Source organism: Astatotilapia calliptera, chromosome 7 (assembly GCF_900246225.1).
Source record: "Astatotilapia calliptera chromosome 7, fAstCal1.2, whole genome shotgun sequence".
Classification (NCBI taxonomy): domain Eukaryota; kingdom Metazoa; phylum Chordata; class Actinopteri; order Cichliformes; family Cichlidae; genus Astatotilapia; species Astatotilapia calliptera.
The window spans coordinates 27,407,967-27,425,553 of NC_039308.1; the positions used below are offsets into that span (position 1 = coordinate 27,407,967).

General features: G+C 39.6%; 1 protein-coding gene across 6 annotated transcripts in view; it reads left to right on the top strand.

The window, feature by feature from the left end:
- Nucleotides 1–17,587, top strand: part of LOC113025917 (ankyrin-1-like) — a 77,029-nt gene that overhangs the window by 45,089 nt on the left and 14,353 nt on the right. For 5 of the 6 annotated variants that reach the window (XM_026174160.1, XM_026174162.1, XM_026174165.1 and 2 more), the window contains exons 16-35: nucleotides 114–212; nucleotides 449–646; nucleotides 803–901; nucleotides 1,107–1,205; nucleotides 1,305–1,403; nucleotides 3,017–3,109; nucleotides 3,258–3,330; nucleotides 3,512–3,532; nucleotides 4,849–4,972; nucleotides 5,209–5,272; nucleotides 5,812–5,924; nucleotides 6,985–7,209; nucleotides 8,145–8,299; nucleotides 8,578–8,789; nucleotides 10,143–10,347; nucleotides 11,454–11,550; nucleotides 11,676–11,904; nucleotides 14,404–14,532; nucleotides 15,867–15,986; nucleotides 16,536–16,620. In XM_026174160.1, coding sequence (XP_026029945.1) covers nucleotides 114–212; nucleotides 449–646; nucleotides 803–901; nucleotides 1,107–1,205; nucleotides 1,305–1,403; nucleotides 3,017–3,109; nucleotides 3,258–3,330; nucleotides 3,512–3,532; nucleotides 4,849–4,972; nucleotides 5,209–5,272; nucleotides 5,812–5,924; nucleotides 6,985–7,209; nucleotides 8,145–8,299; nucleotides 8,578–8,789; nucleotides 10,143–10,347; nucleotides 11,454–11,550; nucleotides 11,676–11,904; nucleotides 14,404–14,532; nucleotides 15,867–15,986; nucleotides 16,536–16,620 — 2,539 coding nt within the window. The remainder of the gene's footprint in view (nucleotides 1–113; nucleotides 213–448; nucleotides 647–802; nucleotides 902–1,106; nucleotides 1,206–1,304; nucleotides 1,404–3,016; nucleotides 3,110–3,257; nucleotides 3,331–3,511; nucleotides 3,533–4,848; nucleotides 4,973–5,208; nucleotides 5,273–5,811; nucleotides 5,925–6,984; nucleotides 7,210–8,144; nucleotides 8,300–8,577; nucleotides 8,790–10,142; nucleotides 10,348–11,453; nucleotides 11,551–11,675; nucleotides 11,905–14,403; nucleotides 14,533–15,866; nucleotides 15,987–16,535; nucleotides 16,621–17,587) is intronic. The other variant, XM_026174161.1, reaches the window with a different exon arrangement.

Genomic DNA, 17,587 nt, shown 5'->3' on the forward strand with positions numbered 1-17,587 from the left:
TGTGTTTCATATATACATGTTTCTGTGTGGTTTTTTTGCATATGTGTGTGCATCTGTGGGTTATATATATGTTCATGCGTATGTGTGTGTGTGTGTGTGTTTGTGGTTAACAGAATGGTCTGACACCCCTTCATGTGGCCGTCCATCACAACAACCTGGATGTTGTTAGACTCCTGGTCAGCAAGGGAGGATCTGCACACAGCACTGCCCGAGTAAGATGTTCACACATATGTGTGTGCACATTAGAGGCAGGCCAGCATAACCTGCCAATCCATGACTGACAATCATACAAAACAGGCTAAATTAGAGTGATTCTCAAGCATACATTGACTTGCATAGCAAACTTTGTACTGGCAAGTGCTCTCTCACAGCAGCGTTTAAGTTATATGCTGGAAGAATAGCAATGTCCACTTTTTTATTTCTGTTTTGTCCTTGTTTCTTTCTGCAGAATGGATACACTCCCCTTCACATAGCAGCCAAGCAGAACCAGATGGAGGTGGCCAGCTGTCTTCTTCAGAATGGGGCATCGCCCAATTCTGAGTCCCTCCAAGGCATCACGCCCCTACACCTGGCTTCACAGGAGGGACGGCCTGACATGGTGGCTCTGCTCATTTCCAAACAGGCCAACGTAAATCTTGGAAACAAGGTATAATATTAGAATGGAGAGAATTGATCATGTTCTAAAGAGTAAAGTTTAATTCCTGTAGTTTTATATGTGCTTTTTTAAAATTATTATTAGATTAATATACTGTCTAAACAATAGATAAACTATGATGCTCATTCCTCTGGTCGTTCTTTGTAGAATGGACTGACTCCTCTGCATCTTGTGGCCCAGGAGGGTCATGTGGGCATCGCAGACACTTTGGTCAAACAGGGGGCATCTGTTTATGCTGCTTCACGTGTAAGCTACATCGATTCCACTGAATACACATAGACATAAAATACCATGTGTGTGTGATGAACTGAAGAGATGGCATCTTTTGTCTTTATACAGTCTTGTGCGCCAAATGACTAAGCACATATTTGCCCGATATTTAGACTGACAATTAATGGGTATCACTAAAGCAACTAAACAACAGCTTGCTGTCTTTCTCTCTTTGGCTCAGATGGGCTACACACCCCTTCACGTGGCCTGTCATTATGGCAACATCAAGATGGTGAAGTTCCTTCTGCAGCAGCAAGCTCATGTGAACGCCAAGACAAGGGTAAAATTCCTTGTCAGCACCCCCCCTTTTTTTTTTTATCATATTTAGTTTCTTCTTTTGTCCGTCAAAACTTTTTTATCGCTTTCTTTTTTGCTGCAGATGGGCTACACCCCTCTGCACCAGGCAGCCCAGCAGGGCCACACAGATATTGTCACACTCTTGCTGAAACATGGAGCCCAACCCAATGAGATCACCTCGGTGAGAAACCTTTACTAAACCCTTCCTTGTGCAGCAGTTTTTCTGAAGGAACAAACATGTGATAACAAATAAAGAAATTGCCTTCAGTAGAATAGTTAGCACTAGATTAGATTCAGATCACAGATCATCATCATCATCATCGCTCTCTTGACTGATAAACATTCCTATCCTGTTAAATATTTCTCTGTAAACGTTTTTCCACATGCACAATGTATGTGTGTTCACTGTCAGGACTATTATTTACTTTTTTAGTTGCTGTGACTACGTTGCAATGAAACTTTTTTTTTCCAGTGTGTACTCTGGAGCTAGAGTTCCCCAACTAAAATTGATGTTGCATCCTATTTTGTCTATCCATTTATTTTACATCAGTATTTTTAATTTTTGATACTTTGTTCAGAGATTATTTTTACATCACTACATACACCTGACAGCCCTAATTGGTTAGTTAGATTTTAAATTAAGATTTTGACAGGCACAATTTATGAAAGGCCTGAAAGATGCAGTTTAAGACCTAGTAATTAAACCGCAAAATTTAATAGCTTTTTTTTGTCTTTCCATTCACTAGTTTTGATATATTAGAAGTTTGGACATGTGTATAACTATGGTGGATACTGTCCAGTATATGTTTGTTGCAGCCTGTAGGATATATCAGTTCACCTTTTGCCTTCATTTTTCATATTTTTTTATTTATGTTGTAGATGTGTACCGTAATTCTAAAAACTATATTTCTTACAGGACTCCATGCAGTCATGATAAACTAAGTATACCTTGTAGCTTGTAAAACAACCTTTAGCTGCAACAACTTGAAATAATGATTTGCTGTATGACTTTATAATTTACAACATTGCATTAGTTTATGGAGGTTTGCAGGCATTCATTTATATACAGATCTCTTATGGTCCCATCACAGCATTACAGTCAGGCTGAGGTCTGCACTTTGACACTGTGACACCTTGATTCCTTTCTTTTGCGGCCATGCTGTTGTATACCAGCCAACCTTTAGCTCTTGGACAGATGGCCTCAAATGTGACAGATTTCATGGTCAACTCAATGAATACAAGGCGCCCAAGCTGCAAAACAAACCCAAATCATCACCCGTCCAGTACCAGCATGCTTGGCAGTTGACATGAGGTATTTGTTTTTGCCAAACATGGTGCTGAGCAGTATGGCCAAACATCTCCTCTTTGGCCTTGTTTGTCCAAAAACCTCTTGTGGTTTCTTCAGATGCAACTTGGCAAACTTCAGCCATACTGTCCTGTTCTTTTGAAGGAGAAGAGGCTTCTTCCCGGAAACCCCATCAAATAAACCATACTTGTTGAAGTTGATTTTAATAGTCAACATGCTAGCAGAGACCTGTAGAATCAGAGCTGTAGCTCTTGGGTTTTTTGCACTTTCTGAGAATTGTAAAGAATCTGTTGGGATGTTGACTCCTGGCAAGATTGTGGTATTTTGTCTACAAACACCTGAATGCTTTGAGATCTTCTACTTTTGTTTTTCACAGGACACTAAAATACTTCTTTTTCCCAAGAGTATATGTTTTCTACAGGAAAGAATAAAGTTCTTAAAATCTGTGGAAATGATTTTAGTAATTTTAATTATCTGTCTCCGTGTAGAACGGCACGTCTCCCCTGGGCATTGCTAAGAGGCTGGGTTACATCTCTGTCATCGATGTGCTCAAGCTGGTAACCGAGGAGTCCGTTTCTGCGGTGAGCATGGTTCACCTAGTTACACCAGTACATGAAGAAGAAACGTTGACCCACCATGATCAGATGTTCACTGAGCAAACTCTGTTTTCCTAATTACATTCAGCTCCCTCACTGCTTGCAAATTAACTCCCACCCTGGTTCTCCACAGATCACGACAGAGAAGCATCGGATGAGTTTCCCCGAAACTGTAGATGAGATTTTGGATGTTTCAGAGGATGAAGGTAGGCTGTCTTATTTGATTATGTTAAAAGCATCAACTGTGCAGCTTTGATAATTACCTTTCAGCTCTGATTTTGGTAGAAGACGAGCGCATGGGAAGTACACTGACATGTCGAAGTACCAGCATGAATTTGACTGTATATGTGCGACTGTTTATAACACCCTTTTCCATTTGTCTTGTAGGGGTTGCCCAGCTAACGTTAGGTAGGACTGTGTCTGTATCTCTGCCTTGTCCGGTCCGGTGACTCGTACTCGTACTTGTGCCTTCATTGCAGTTGCACTTTCTCATTTTCTCTGTGTGTCACTAAATGTCTTTCTAATCAGTTCTACTTTCGACTCCAGCCCTGTTTGTTATCCTCTATTTTCTCTGTCTTATCTTTGATCTCTCCTGTTCTCCCTCTTGTTCAGAGATTTGCTTTTTCTTTAAAAAGTCTGTTTGTCATCAGCATGTAGTCACAACATTTTCCTTTTACCAGCACATATCTGGTCATGGATCTATCATTGACAGAACTCCAATATTTCTGTATTTAAATTTAAATGGCTCCCTTGCAGTGCAGCGTTGCTGTTCCTCCTGATTTTTACAGTGTAATTGATCCATAAACGGATAAAACACATACTGTGGCAAAGCTGTGACACTTTCCAGCAAACAGCTCCAGTTTATACAGTCATCGGCCTGCCTTAAAAATCTAGAAAAAATAAACCAAATTCGAATCTTTTCAACACGTTTTGGAAGCATTTTTTCCTTTTGCAATGTGTTTTCTTGTTTTTATACTTGTTTAATTTTCTCACTTTTTACTTCTTTAACATTTTTTTGCTTTGTTTTCCTGAACAGCTTATACGAATGGGTGCTAAAGTGTCTGTCTTGTGAAGCGGTTTAAAGTTGTTGTTATAATTATTATTTTAGTATCATTCCTATTTAATAATTAAGGTGTTTTCTCCTACACAGAAACAACCATCACCACATGTGATTTCATCTTTAATGGGCATGCTCACTAAAAAAGCTGTCACCAGGTGCCTTGCAGTTTGCTGTCCATGCAGTGTCCTAAACTGTGTTGATATTCACTGTCTTACCAATCCTCTTCTTTCACTACTTTGGTTTCCATCGGCTCTGGTTGTTGTTGGTTTGACTCCATTGCTTGGACTAAAATGTTTGGAACTGCTTTGTGGCCATTTTTTTCTGTGGTTTGGTGAAGGGATGGGAAGGATGGTGGAGTAGTAATTACAGATTTCATCTGGGGATTATATCAAAATTGATTTTACTCGAATTTGAAGAGAGTTCAAGGTTTTGAGAGCATTTCTCATAAAATACATTTTGAAACAACTTGAAATGTATTGAGATAAACTGATATTTATTGGGAGAACTTGTCCTTAATTTAAAGTTTACTCCGTATCCCCCTGGTGTCATCCTTTTCTCTCTTACTTCCTTATGTGCTCCTTGCAACCTGTTCCTTACCACTTATTTTTCTCTGTGTTCATTTTCCATGTTCTTTCTAAACATTTCTTTTACATTTTTACCACAGGAGACGAGTTGCTGGGGATGGACGGAGCTCGCTATTTGAAGCTTGATGATTTTAAGGACCAGGATGATGACTTTCTCTCCCCAAAGAAGACCCTCAGAGACTTTGAGGGCGGCATGGGCACCACGTAAGTCAGTGTGAGGTGGTGTGACGAGGAGTCTTTATGTGAAGAATGCCTAATATGATATAATTGAAAATGAAATTTGAGCTGGCGATTAAATTACTGACATAGCTCATTTATCCTTACCTTAGATTATGAGAAGCAGCAGAGTGAGCTCATATGATTTTATTAGAATTTTGATAGCGGTGTCATATTCAGCGATGGTTTCTTGTCTTACCTTATTCCTACCTCCTCTTCGACAGTCCATATTCTCCTGCTATTCCCAGGATCCCCTGTGTGTCACCAGAGACAGTTATGCTGGATCAGGTATGCTTAGCTCGTGACTAAGAGTGGCTTTGTAAGCATTTGTTACTTTATCTTATCCTCCTGAGACCTGAGCTCCCATTTGAATACTTTTCTAATTTCTTCTAGCTATTTGGGATTAGTTGGATCTGATAAGTATATAAACTAAGCTTCCTCTTTGAATAGGAAGCCATTGATTTGTTACGTAGTTGTTACATACTTGTATGTACTCGTAAAGGGACACTTAATTTAAGTTAACATTGCTTGACAATCACTTTCTTGTGCAGAATGAAGTTTTTAAGGTGCAAAAAAGAGGCTATAGAAGACAGATATTCAAATGGAAATATCACTAACTTATATTATTGAACCAGATTCTGACTTTTATTCATACCTCTTCCTTTATTATGGTCTTCTCTCTGCTTCATGTTTTATATCACCTCTTTCTCTTTTCATATCAGTCTTTCCCTCCTACTTTTCTCTGGTTTAATCTTCTCAGTCATAGCTGTTTTACAGCCTCAATTTCTCACCGTTTTCCATTTTCATTTCTCCCTCTCTGACCTCAGCACACCCCCGTCCCTTTGCCAAAAGAATATGATGAAGATTCTCTTATCCCAAGCAGTCCAGCTACTGAGACTTCAGACAATGTCAGCCCTGTAGCCAGCCCTATTCACACTGGGTGAGTTATTAAAATGTTTTTCTTCCCCGTTAAACCAAATTTTTAAAATTGCTTTTATGTTAAACAGTATCAGTCGTCGATGCTTCTTGTCAGGATTCTTATTATAGTGTTTTGGCAGACTGTGAAATTTCTGGCTTTACAAAAAAGTAAATAGAAAAAAAAAGTGCAGATAGTGCAGACTTGTTAAAAGCCTATGATGATAGTCAAAAGCATATTATATTTATCATCTATTTTTCTCTTAACCTGATTATAATTAACAAAATTGTTTAAACTCTAATGTCATTAACATTTAAAACTGGCAACCGATTCCATTAATTCATCTACTGAGGTGATAGTTTATGTGACAATAGCATCCTTTACTTATATACAATCTAAAGTGCTCTGTAAACTGCTACGAAAAAGGGCCTAGGTAAATGCAGTCCATTTATGTTTTAATGTTATTGCATAGAGGTATGATACCAAAAGATAAATGGTGGTTGTAATGATTATCAGTGATGATCACGATGATCACAATCCAAATTTACAGATATCTTATATTTAAAGGAACTGTATTCCAGCAATAAACACTTTAATTTATCAATTATGCAAAGTCATAATTTACTGTAACTGTACCTCCATGAGTCAGCTTTTGAAATAGTGAGTATGAAAAGATGACCTCAGACATAGAGACACCTGTATTAAGCCACCGGTATAATGCAGGAGAAGCAGAATCGGGATCTCTTTCAAATCTTTTCACATCATTCTTGCTGAGCATTGCTGCAGATCACTCGTTCTCTCCTGTCATATCCAGACAAGCAAATGAAAAGAGCGCCTACACAGTCAATTGATGTCTTCTTTATGAATAGCATAAACCATGAGCGGGCAAACCAGATCAATTCAAAACACTGCTGAACAAACAGCACATGAATAATCTGTTCCCATCTCGTAGAGCTGGAGGATTTCCCTGACGAAAGTCCAGTCTTTGTGTTTTTTTTCTTTCTGTCGTGTTTTATTAATGTTTAAATGTGTGTTGATAAAGTAAAGTTTACATGTTCTTAATTTATGGCACCATGTAACTCAGCTTCCTGGTGAGTTTCATGGTGGATGCTCGAGGGGGCTCCATGCGAGGCAGCAGGCACCATGGACTACGAGTGATCATCCCTCCCCGAACCTGCGCTGCACCGACGCGCATCACTTGCCGTCTCGTTAAACCCCAGAAACTGACCACGCCTCCTCCACTAGTGGAGGGCGAGGGCCTCGCTAGCCGGATCATCTCCCTGGGGCCGTCCAGTATGCAGTTCCTTGGGTAAATCAGACCTTTCTTTGGTTTATTAACTGTATTTGATCGTATTTGACTGTGCATTTACAGTCAAAGCAAAATACTTTTGTGTGTATTTGAGTGCCTATATGTGCACGTATTTGTGTGGCTCTTAATAGACATGACATGTCCAAGACAAGTTCAGTGATTGTGCCATTTAATGGACAAGACTAGATCATGATGGGGTATTTATAGGAAAATAGTCATTTAAGCAGTTTAAAACTAACCTATCACAGTGTAAAATTACAGAGAATATGGGGATCATCTACGGTACAAATTATCTTAAAAATATTTTTAAAAATCTTCAGAAAGTATTGTACACAAAGGACTAGGTTGAAAACCAATGCTGAAAGGTCCAGAGTCATGCTGGGATGATGTATCAAGCATTTCTGAAAACCATTGTGCGTGAGCACTGGTCATTTTTATTGTACAATATTAAAATTCTAACCATGCAAGGAGAAACATAAAAAGCATTCATAAACATGTCGTCTCTGGACATCAGCTCATTTAAAGAGGACCAGGTCTGACCAATCAAGTGGCAGAGGTTTTTTAGAAGTCACACATGTTGCATCTTCTAAGCTGTGAACATCCACTTCAAAAGGCTGTGTATTAGTGCAAATGGCATTGATAACTTGTACTGTTAATGTTAGTCTGGGCTCTGAACCAGCTGGCCTGTAGTTCAGAGTCATCAATTAGAATGTTTTGGCACACTGTGAAATAAAATAATACCGCAGAGCAGACCTCAGTCTGATGAGTACCAAACCAGGCAAGTAGGGAAATGCATTTGACTTTCAAAACTACAGCATTTAGTCTTCTCTGTTCCCCAAAACCTATAGATTGTCATTAAAAGACGAAGAAAAAGAAGATAAAATATGCACCTCTCCTACCTTTTTCTAAAAACCTTTCTGACATTTCATTCACAGACCAGTGATAGTAGAAATCCCTCACTTTGCCTCACTGGGACGAGGAGACAGAGAGCTTGTGGTGCTCCGCAGTGAGAACGGCTCGGTCTGGAAGGAACATCGTAATCGCTATGGCGACGAAGTACTGGAAACTATTCTGAATGGCATGGATGAAGGTTAGTGGGATTGTAATGGATGTCGCCTGTCAGGGAAACCTTGAGGGGTTGTATTAATCTTGATGTATGTCCCTGGAGTTACAGAAGACAAGCATAGGAAGGTTTTTTTTAAACACAGAAGCTGCCTCCGCAGCATCAGACAGGCTTTATTCCCACAAAGTGTTCATTTAAGACTGAAATTTTCAGCTAGACATGTATCCTAACACCTACCATTACCCTCTTTTTCTTTCCTCTTTATCTCTTTTCTCTGCTTATCTCCACTATTTCACCTAATATAGACTTGGAGAGCCAAGAGGAGCTGGAGAAGAAGAGAATCCGTCGAATGATCTCCACTGACTTCCCCCTCTACTTTGCAGTAGTGTCTCGCATACAGCAGGAGAGTGATCTCATTGGTCCAGAGGGCGGTCGGCTGACCAGTAAGCTGGTCCCCCAAGTTGAAGCCATCTTCCCTGAGACTGCTGTCACCAAAAGAGTGAGGCTGGGACTGCAGGTGAGAATATGAATTGAAAAGAGGCTTTGCACATGTACACTTTTCATAATTGCTTGATTGTTCAACACAAAAACAGATGTTCAAATGAGAAAACAACCAAGACTGTGCCAACATGTTTACCTCTGGCCTCATTTTCTGTTTGTGCTGCTTTCAGTCTACGAGTTCAGATTTGACAGATTTCATGCCATGAAGTTGATGTTATGTGTGTTTGACCAATGAGTCTGAAAATGCTTGAGTTTTGCTATCAGTCATGGAGACCTGATGCGAGACGTGAAGAGGCAGACTGATTTATTTCAGTACTATATACCTTAATGCTAGAAGAAAGGTCATCACTTGTCATTTGAGATATCCCATCAAATAGTAAATCTATATTTCATTCAGTGTTTTGTGATGTAGCATCAGTTATTATTGGTATTACTGTAAATCATGTACATTTTTTAAAGTAAATTTCTCTTGCCTTGCACTTCATTGTGATAAATTTGCTTTGGTTTATTCAATGAAAATGTAAAAAAAATACATCTACTTCACAAAATAGAGCTGTAACAAACAGTGATATCAAACCGATAGGAAGAAGATTTTCTCAGTTTTTAAACACTGTCAATAAGAATTTCATTGATAGAATAGGTTAATATAGAAAAATTATATACTTTATTAGAACATTTTCAAAATTTGCCTGACCTTTAAGAAGCATCTCTGGTGTTTGCAACACGTGGTGTCTGCCCTGCCAAACAGGAGCTTCTGGCAAATGTATGACTGGCTGTTACTCATCCAGACCTCTGCAGACACCCGTCTGGGAACTTGGCACACACTCATGCTGACTGATCTCTTTTCACACTACACCTACATTTGGCTTTGTTTTCCACAGCAGAAAGATTATGAAGGATTATGGCTTCTTCATTTCTGTTGCTTGGTCACTTGAGTGTACATCGTTTACGTTCTTTGTCATGGCACTAATGTTATGTACGTAAGAAGATTGCATGAGTTTTACTTTGGCTACGCTCGTCTGTTTTCCTTTTTATTCAGCCATTCGTCACTCCTCAGTTCCCCGATTTAAGTTGTGAGCCACAGTGACCAAGCTGATGCACTGATCTGAGTTTATGAATTTGTTGCATGTGTGAGTATGATTGGGAATTTGAAGTTTTAGCCTATTGCACATTTGCTTTTATGGTTTATGGTTTGTTTTCCTTTTTTAAACATTTTGTTTTAATTGTTTGTTGATCCTTGTGGAGTTTCTGTTATGTTTTATTTGTGCTTGAGTTTATCTTTTCCATTCTCCATGTATGCAGCCTTCTCCTCCTGTCTTTTCGTCATGTCCTCAGTGTCCCTTTTTTGCCATTAACACTTTAACATCAGGCACAACCAATCCCTGATGAACTGCTGACCAGGCAGCTTGGTAACCAGGCCACCTTCAGCCCAGTGGTTACCATCGAACCTCGGCGACGCAAATTTCACCGTCCAATCGGATTGCGGATTCCTTTACCACCGTCGTGGAGGGAGAGCCCTCGTGATGCTGGCGAGGGTGATACCACCAGCTTGCGTCTTCTCTGCAGTGTCATTGGTAGGAATAACTTTACAGAGTAATCCCTTTTTATATTTTGTTTTTTCTTGTAACAAACATGAGATACCTAGGATTGTATTCAGGAATTATTACCTTTCTCATTAGGGTACAAACAAAATGATCTGCCACCAGATTATATATTTTTTTGTGTTAAGCAGTTTTATTTACCAATTTGACTTTTTAGAGTAACCTTAAAATGACTCTTTATGGTGGTGAAGGGGAAAATTTGAAATACTGGGGCAAAGAAAATCAGAGCACCAATTCACTAAAATGGACCCTAACAAAACTGATTGATGGCAGTGGACACGTGGGTGTACTTCTGACTCAAACATCACAATATAAAAGGCTCTAATCTCCTGTTTTAATATGCAAAGCAGGGGTCATACATGGAGATGCACTTCTCAAAACAAACATGGCAGCAAAAGAGGAAAGTCGAAAAAATACCATACCAGTCTAAATTCGACTTAAACTGTATTTACATTATGTGAGTTTGAGCCGTCTCTGGAGAAAGACGACCAACATAAAAGGATATTTCTGAGTACTCAACTGGTAATCAAGTAAAAGGCAAAAGCAGCATAAAATTACGTGCAAAGAAGCTTGTCAGACGGAAATAAACATGCACATTAACAAAATGATTGAGATTCCAATCATGTCTCTGTGTAAGTTGTGTCCTCCATCTGTTAAAGCTGAGCCAAGGAGGACACAGGAAGCAGACAAACAGCAGAGGAACAACAGCTGTCTGTCTTAGCCTTGATTCAGTTGCTTTTATCATTGTAAGACAATTAAATTTTCATGCAGCAGACTAGAAATATTTCTCAAGTTTATCAGATCAATGTCATATAGTGTGGACTTCAGTGTGTGGGAGTCATTACAGGGAGTAGTGAAAAAATGACCAACAAAACTGCCTGGAAGTCATACAAAAGGGACGCTAAACAAATGATGCAAAAAGGAGAACCCAGGATACTGGATGTATATATTCAAAAAGACAGTCACTAGATAATCGATAATAGGTGGGAGACCTAACAAAGAAAGGAAATCAAACTGATGAAGGTCCAACTTAGACAACATAATGGGACAGTTTTTCCAACACTTGCACATCAATCCAGGTGGAACAGCACCAGCTCAGTGGGAGGACATCACTGGAACCACCAAGCTGATGTACGCCAACAACTGTGCCAATTTTACCACCAATGTGTCTGCAAGGTGAGCTCAGTAAACACCTGTGCAAGCATGTTCCCAGTCAACTTTTTTTCCTGCACTCTTGCACACGTCTGGATTTAGATCCAGCTGGTTTGTTTAATTCTTCTCTGTTCTCCTGCTATATCCAGATTCTGGCTGGCAGACTGTCCACGTACGGCGGAGGTGGTCACCTTTGCCAACCTGCTGTACAGGGAGCTAATGGCAGTCCCATATATGGCCAAGTTTGTTATTTTTGCAAAGATGAATGAGGCACGTGAGGGACGCCTGCGTTGTTACTGCATGACAGATGACAAGATGGACAAAACTCTGGAGCTGCACGAAAACTTCACCGAGGTGGCCCGTAGTCGAGACATTGAGGTGCGCACAGGGGCAAGGCCACAGAAAGCCAGCTTATTAAGGAGCGCAGTTGAACATGTGATTCGTTTTAAGTTCTCTAAAAAGTGGCGGCATCGTGGTGTGGTGGTTAGCACTGGTTCCTCAGACCAAGAAGGTCCTGGGTTTGAATGATGCTGTGTAAAGCAGGGGTCCCCAACTAAAATAACAGGAGGTTCACTACCTCCATCATCCAATCAATCTGGGTTCCGAACACTTTAAATGACCCAACAAAATTATTTTCTTTCATTTCTATTTAACATTTAATTAACAATATAGACTTTTGCCTTGTAACTACTGATCAATTATTCATATGCCATTAAATCATCTGCTGAACCGAAAAGTGTAATCCAGTTCAAGTACTAATATTAAACAAAAAACTATTTAACAATAAAATCATGTAATAATCTTTACCACATCTATTGCACATAACCCAACATTAAGGTGTCTTGATGCATGCTCAATCATCCAGGTAAATCCAAATCAAAAAAGTTGTTTCTGTTCATCTGGACGAACCGTTTTCAGTGGGAGAAACATTTCATTACTCATCCAAGTGACTTTTGAAGAAGAATGGGAAAAGGGAAAGACCACCTTTGAATCGATGAGCGGGCCTAAGGGTACATCTTTCGCTATCTTACAACGCTGTGATTGCAGCCATTCCCCAACTCTCTGTGAATGGTACTCATGGCCATTGATTAATGGTCTTTGATCAATGGGCTTTGATCAGTGGTTGTTAATCAATGGTCATGACAATTTGGATTTTAATGATTAAGAAACTGACCTCACAGCCCATTGTTCATTCAGTGGGCTAGTCATTGTGCAAAGGTACTGTTTGTAACGTTGGGGAAACCTGCAGTCAGCTGACACTAAAAAAATCACTTGGATGACTGAAAACACTACATCCAGATGAACAGAATAAACTTTTTGGGACAACATTAAGGTGCAAACAATTCACCTAAAAAAAACCCTCAATTTTCAGGAAAATTAAGAAGTGCTTTAAAACGGTGCAGTAAATATGTTTGACAAACTCAACACCATGTAACTTAAAACATACTGCAAAACAGTGCTGGCTCTCACTTCAGTGAGAGAAATTTGCATGTACATTTGCAGCTAGCATTTTAAAATTTGGGTGAAATGGGGTCAATGCAGTTCTTAAGCATGCATGCAAATGTTCATTAGTCAGCTGTGAGCGAATTTTGTCCATTCATCTTTAAATGTCAGATAGTCCACTATACATGCTTTTGATAAAGCCATCTTTTTTTACTCATTCAACTGTGCACCGCCAAGTCATCATTCTACTGTCGGCAAGTGCAAGCTCCCAAGCTGTAACTTAGCAACCTGTGTTGAAGGGCCCGCATTGGTTGTTCTTCTTTAGCGTTTTTTTTGGTGGTTGGTGGTGCAATACCGCCACCAGCTGGCTTGGAGTGTGGACTAGAAAGTCACTGATCCACATAGCTGCCCATCACGCCTGTTCAAAAGTCAGCCATGGCAGCCGGCAGGAATAAAATATCTAGCTACATAGTAAATGAGGAAATGCTTTGCGGTCTGGGGGAAAACCCTCTCGGGGTCCGGTTTGGGTCTGGAGACCGGGGGATGGAGACCCCTGGTGTAAAGTTTGCATGTTCTTCCTCCCACGGTCTGAAGACATGAATATGTTGAATTGTCCTAAAGTATGGGTGTCTGTCTCTGTGTGTTAGCCCTGAGATGGATCGGTGACCTGTCCAGGGTATACCTGTGTTGTTCCAAAAAGTGATTGCCTGCCAAAAACTGATTTCCAATGTTTCCGTGTATTTTTAATGTGTAATATCTTTACGCATGTTGGTAAATAGACTACAAAGGGGTTATATATAGAATTAAAAAATTATCTGTTTTTTCAAGTATCTTTATAACTCTGTGTTATTGTACTTACCGGTACATTATAACCAATCCGGTCCTTTATCCCCACTTAAAGTATTTTTACAGAACTATTGTAATATTTGCTGCCATTTCTGCTGTCCAACTTAATCTTACAAAATACATTTTTAATGTTAATGAGATTTTTTTTAACTGCATAAATAAAGGTTCTATAAAAGTCGCTGCCAAAAACTGATTGCGGCTTCTACCTTGTTACACGAATGTTGTTTGTGGTCATCCATGAGGGATGCATTTGACATACTGTATGTTTCACATATTATAGCACAACAAGTTACTTAAAGCAGTTTAAATACGAGCAATCAGTTTTTGGCAAATACCAGAAATCAGTTTTTGGCAGACAATCACTTTTTGGCACAACACCTGCTTCTTGCCCTTGTTTTTGCCATTTTTGTTATAGATTGCATTTGCTGCACCTAGAAAGACAATGGATCATTCTTTTGTTTGGGTTTTTTGGGTACAGCGTATTGTATCATGAGAAATCTGCATAAATTCCCTATGAACGAGTGCTTGTGAAATGTTATTAGAAAAAAAGCAGTTCCATTTTTCCCTTTTATGTTATATTTTCCACAGCTAATGGAGGGCATGCCTCTCTACCTGGAGTGTTCCGGGAACTTGGTGCCCATTCGGAAGGCCACTCAGCAGCCTCGTAGCTTCAGCTTCCAGGCCTTCCGAGATAACAGACTGCCTGTCTCTGTCAAGGTCTGTCCCTAGCTGCTTGTTCATATGTCTGCTTCTTTATCACTTGCTACGTGTTGCTACAGTATTGTGTGTTTGTTTGTGTGTGTGTGTATACATGTGCAAAAGTGTGTGTTGTTTAGTTTTTGGATACAGTATGTCAAGGACTTTCTCACCAGTTATTTACACTCATGAGCACCTGCCGATGACTCAAACACTGCGTTCATATGGTGGTTTTTGTGTTTGCTTTTCACTCTCATATCAGTGATGTAAACACGTAGGTAATAGTACAGTCCTGTGCTCACTCTGCAATCATTGCATATTAAACACAGCAGTATAATTGGTGCACTATAATTGCAATATGCTACCTTTTTTCATAGAGTTGAGAGATATTCCAGGCAGTAAAGTTAAGATAAACATTAGAAATATTGGAATGTCAGGTTGTTCATCGGATCTCGGGATTCTCAGTTTCTTCAGTTAGCTTTTGGCATGGTGTGTCATTGTGAGTCCTTTTGTTCTTTTTTCATTTTCATTGTGCTTTGTTTGTTTGAAATGTAAAGGTAATAAAAACCAGCAATCTGATTTGATAGGGTGTTTTTGTTTTGTGTTTAAGTTCTTTATCAAATGCATCATAATTTCATCTCTTTTTATTCCACATTACATTGATGACTTGTGTATTTGTTCTTCTATTGATCGTATATGTTATATATTGTGTGTACGAGCCGTTCCATGCCTGTCCCGTGACCATATTTATGTAATTTCCATATCACTGTTTTTCCGTTCATCTGTGTCTGTCGATGTGATAAGTCAAGTATTGTTCAGAATCAGCTTGATGAATACTGGTAGCCAAGCAACAAACAACTTACCTGTCTAGCTGTCAACTCTCTTGGGTAATTGTTTGCATGTCCTGTGACTCCTTCACTTTCTTTGCCTGCCTTCCTATCTTGCGGCCTTGCCTGTCTGTATGTGTCTGTCTCACTGTCTCTCTTTCTCTCTCTCACGGTCACTCTGTAACTGTCTGGTCTGACAGATGTCCAGGTAAAATGTGCAGGTAAATCTCTCCCTCTTGCCTGCCTGTGGACTGCTTCCATCCCTGTTTCCCCCTGCTTCTCGTCCCATGTTACTGCGCCACATGCTCAGGACAACTGTTAAGGGATCTAGTGCTCTTTTTGATTTTTTTTTCTTCTTCTTGCCCATCTTATCTTCCTCTATTCTATCTTTTCTGCTCAATTTCTCTTCCCGCTCTTCTCTGCTCATCCTTTTCTGTCTTTCCATTCTCCTCCTTTCCCTCACTCCACATTATTCTATTCTATTTTTCTTTCTTCGTCTCTGTCTACCTGTTTTCTGTCTATGTTTAGGTCAGAGACAGTAACAAGGATGCCTCCGGGTTTTTGTCTTTTCTGCGGAAATGCACCAAGTATGAGGACACACAACACGTACTGTGTAACCTTAATATAACCATGCCACCTTGTGTCAAGGTAAGAATTTGGTAGCAAACATGCACACATAATAAATAGAGGTGATAAAAAGAAAGATCACGCACTGTGACCTTATCTCGATAGATGGTCATTTTTTTCAGGTTGTTCTATCAGACTGGGGCTTGTCCAAAATATATGTGTGTGTTACATATATTATTATGTATTATATGTAATATTTGCGCTTATTAATTTTGTATAGACAAAAAGAGATTCCATTAAAAAAAATAAATGTACAATAATACAACTGAAGCAGTATAACATTACACAGTATCAGTTAATCCTTTTGACAAAGGGTTTACTCTTGGACTGACAGGCTACCTTAAAGGTATGGAGACTCCTTATTTTAAAGGTTTAAAGTGTTTTAATCTAGTCTACTGCATTTTACCTGGATTACTATTTTAATATCAACCATTACTTTGCCAGGAGTCTGTCTGAAGTGCTACATCTGTCTAATGTTACATGGGTCAAACATGGTGACATGGGTGTTTGTTAAAAGTTCAAAAGTTCTGTGTAAGGCGATTAATTATTGTAATTCTTTCAATTTTTTAGGTTGTTGGAAGTGAGGAGCGCAGACGAACTTTAACCCCTCTTGCTTTGAGAGAACGCTACAGTGCACTGAACGAGCCCAGCGTGGGTAAGTCCTTCAATGCTTGACCGTCAGCCCTCTCCGAATATACACACAGTGGAGATGGGCACTGAATGTTGCACTGCCACTTTACCCACAACCCTGCTTCTTACTCTGCCCTCTCTATTTTCCTGTCTCGTGTGCACGCATGGCACAACAACTGAGCCTTGGATGCAATGTACTGCTCTACAGTATCCCACTAAGTTTTTTGCAGTGCAGTTAGTGGAAACATATTGAATGTGCAGCCACAAGATGAGCAGTCGCCCCCAACATGACCTGAAATGGCTCCATGGCACATGGCAATTTAGCCTTTTTCTGTCCTGAGTGTCCTGGTAGCTGTGACAATCAATGAATGACTTCTGTGGTTGGTTTTGCATGGCGCTGGTGTCTCCACTGCGATTTCCAATGGCATGGCAGCAGATACTGTTAGCATTAGCACTATAGCTTAGCACTGAGAATGGGCAGGACCTCGCAGTGGAGCAAGACAGATGAGCCCTTATACTGGCCTGTGGTAACTAAAGAGAGTCAAGATGACCATTCTGATTGGTTTAAATGGTGCTGATGGCGAGTGAGGGTGAATGGATAAAGGCCTTTTCTGTCTATCAAATACACAGCGCTGCTATATTGCACCTCAGTCTCTATTTAATGGTTACTGAATGCTACTGTGGTTAGCAGGAATAGCACCTGAATGAACCCCAAATTATGACCTTTCCTTGTCAAATGATGTCCTAACCCTGAGAATTATATGGGTAAAAAAAACACTGTTGTTGGTATTGCTTATTTCCTCCAACAGAGCAGTGCTTTTGTCAAGGTACGTATTGAAACTTAACTGTCTTTTAGGTACAGATGATGAATTGGAATAACAAGAAGAAAATGAGTCAATACTAGCCACCTCTTAATAACATTTGCTTCAACACTATCAAGTCTAAAAAGAGTCTTAAAAAAGTCATAAAAAGTCTAAAAAATTCATCCCAAT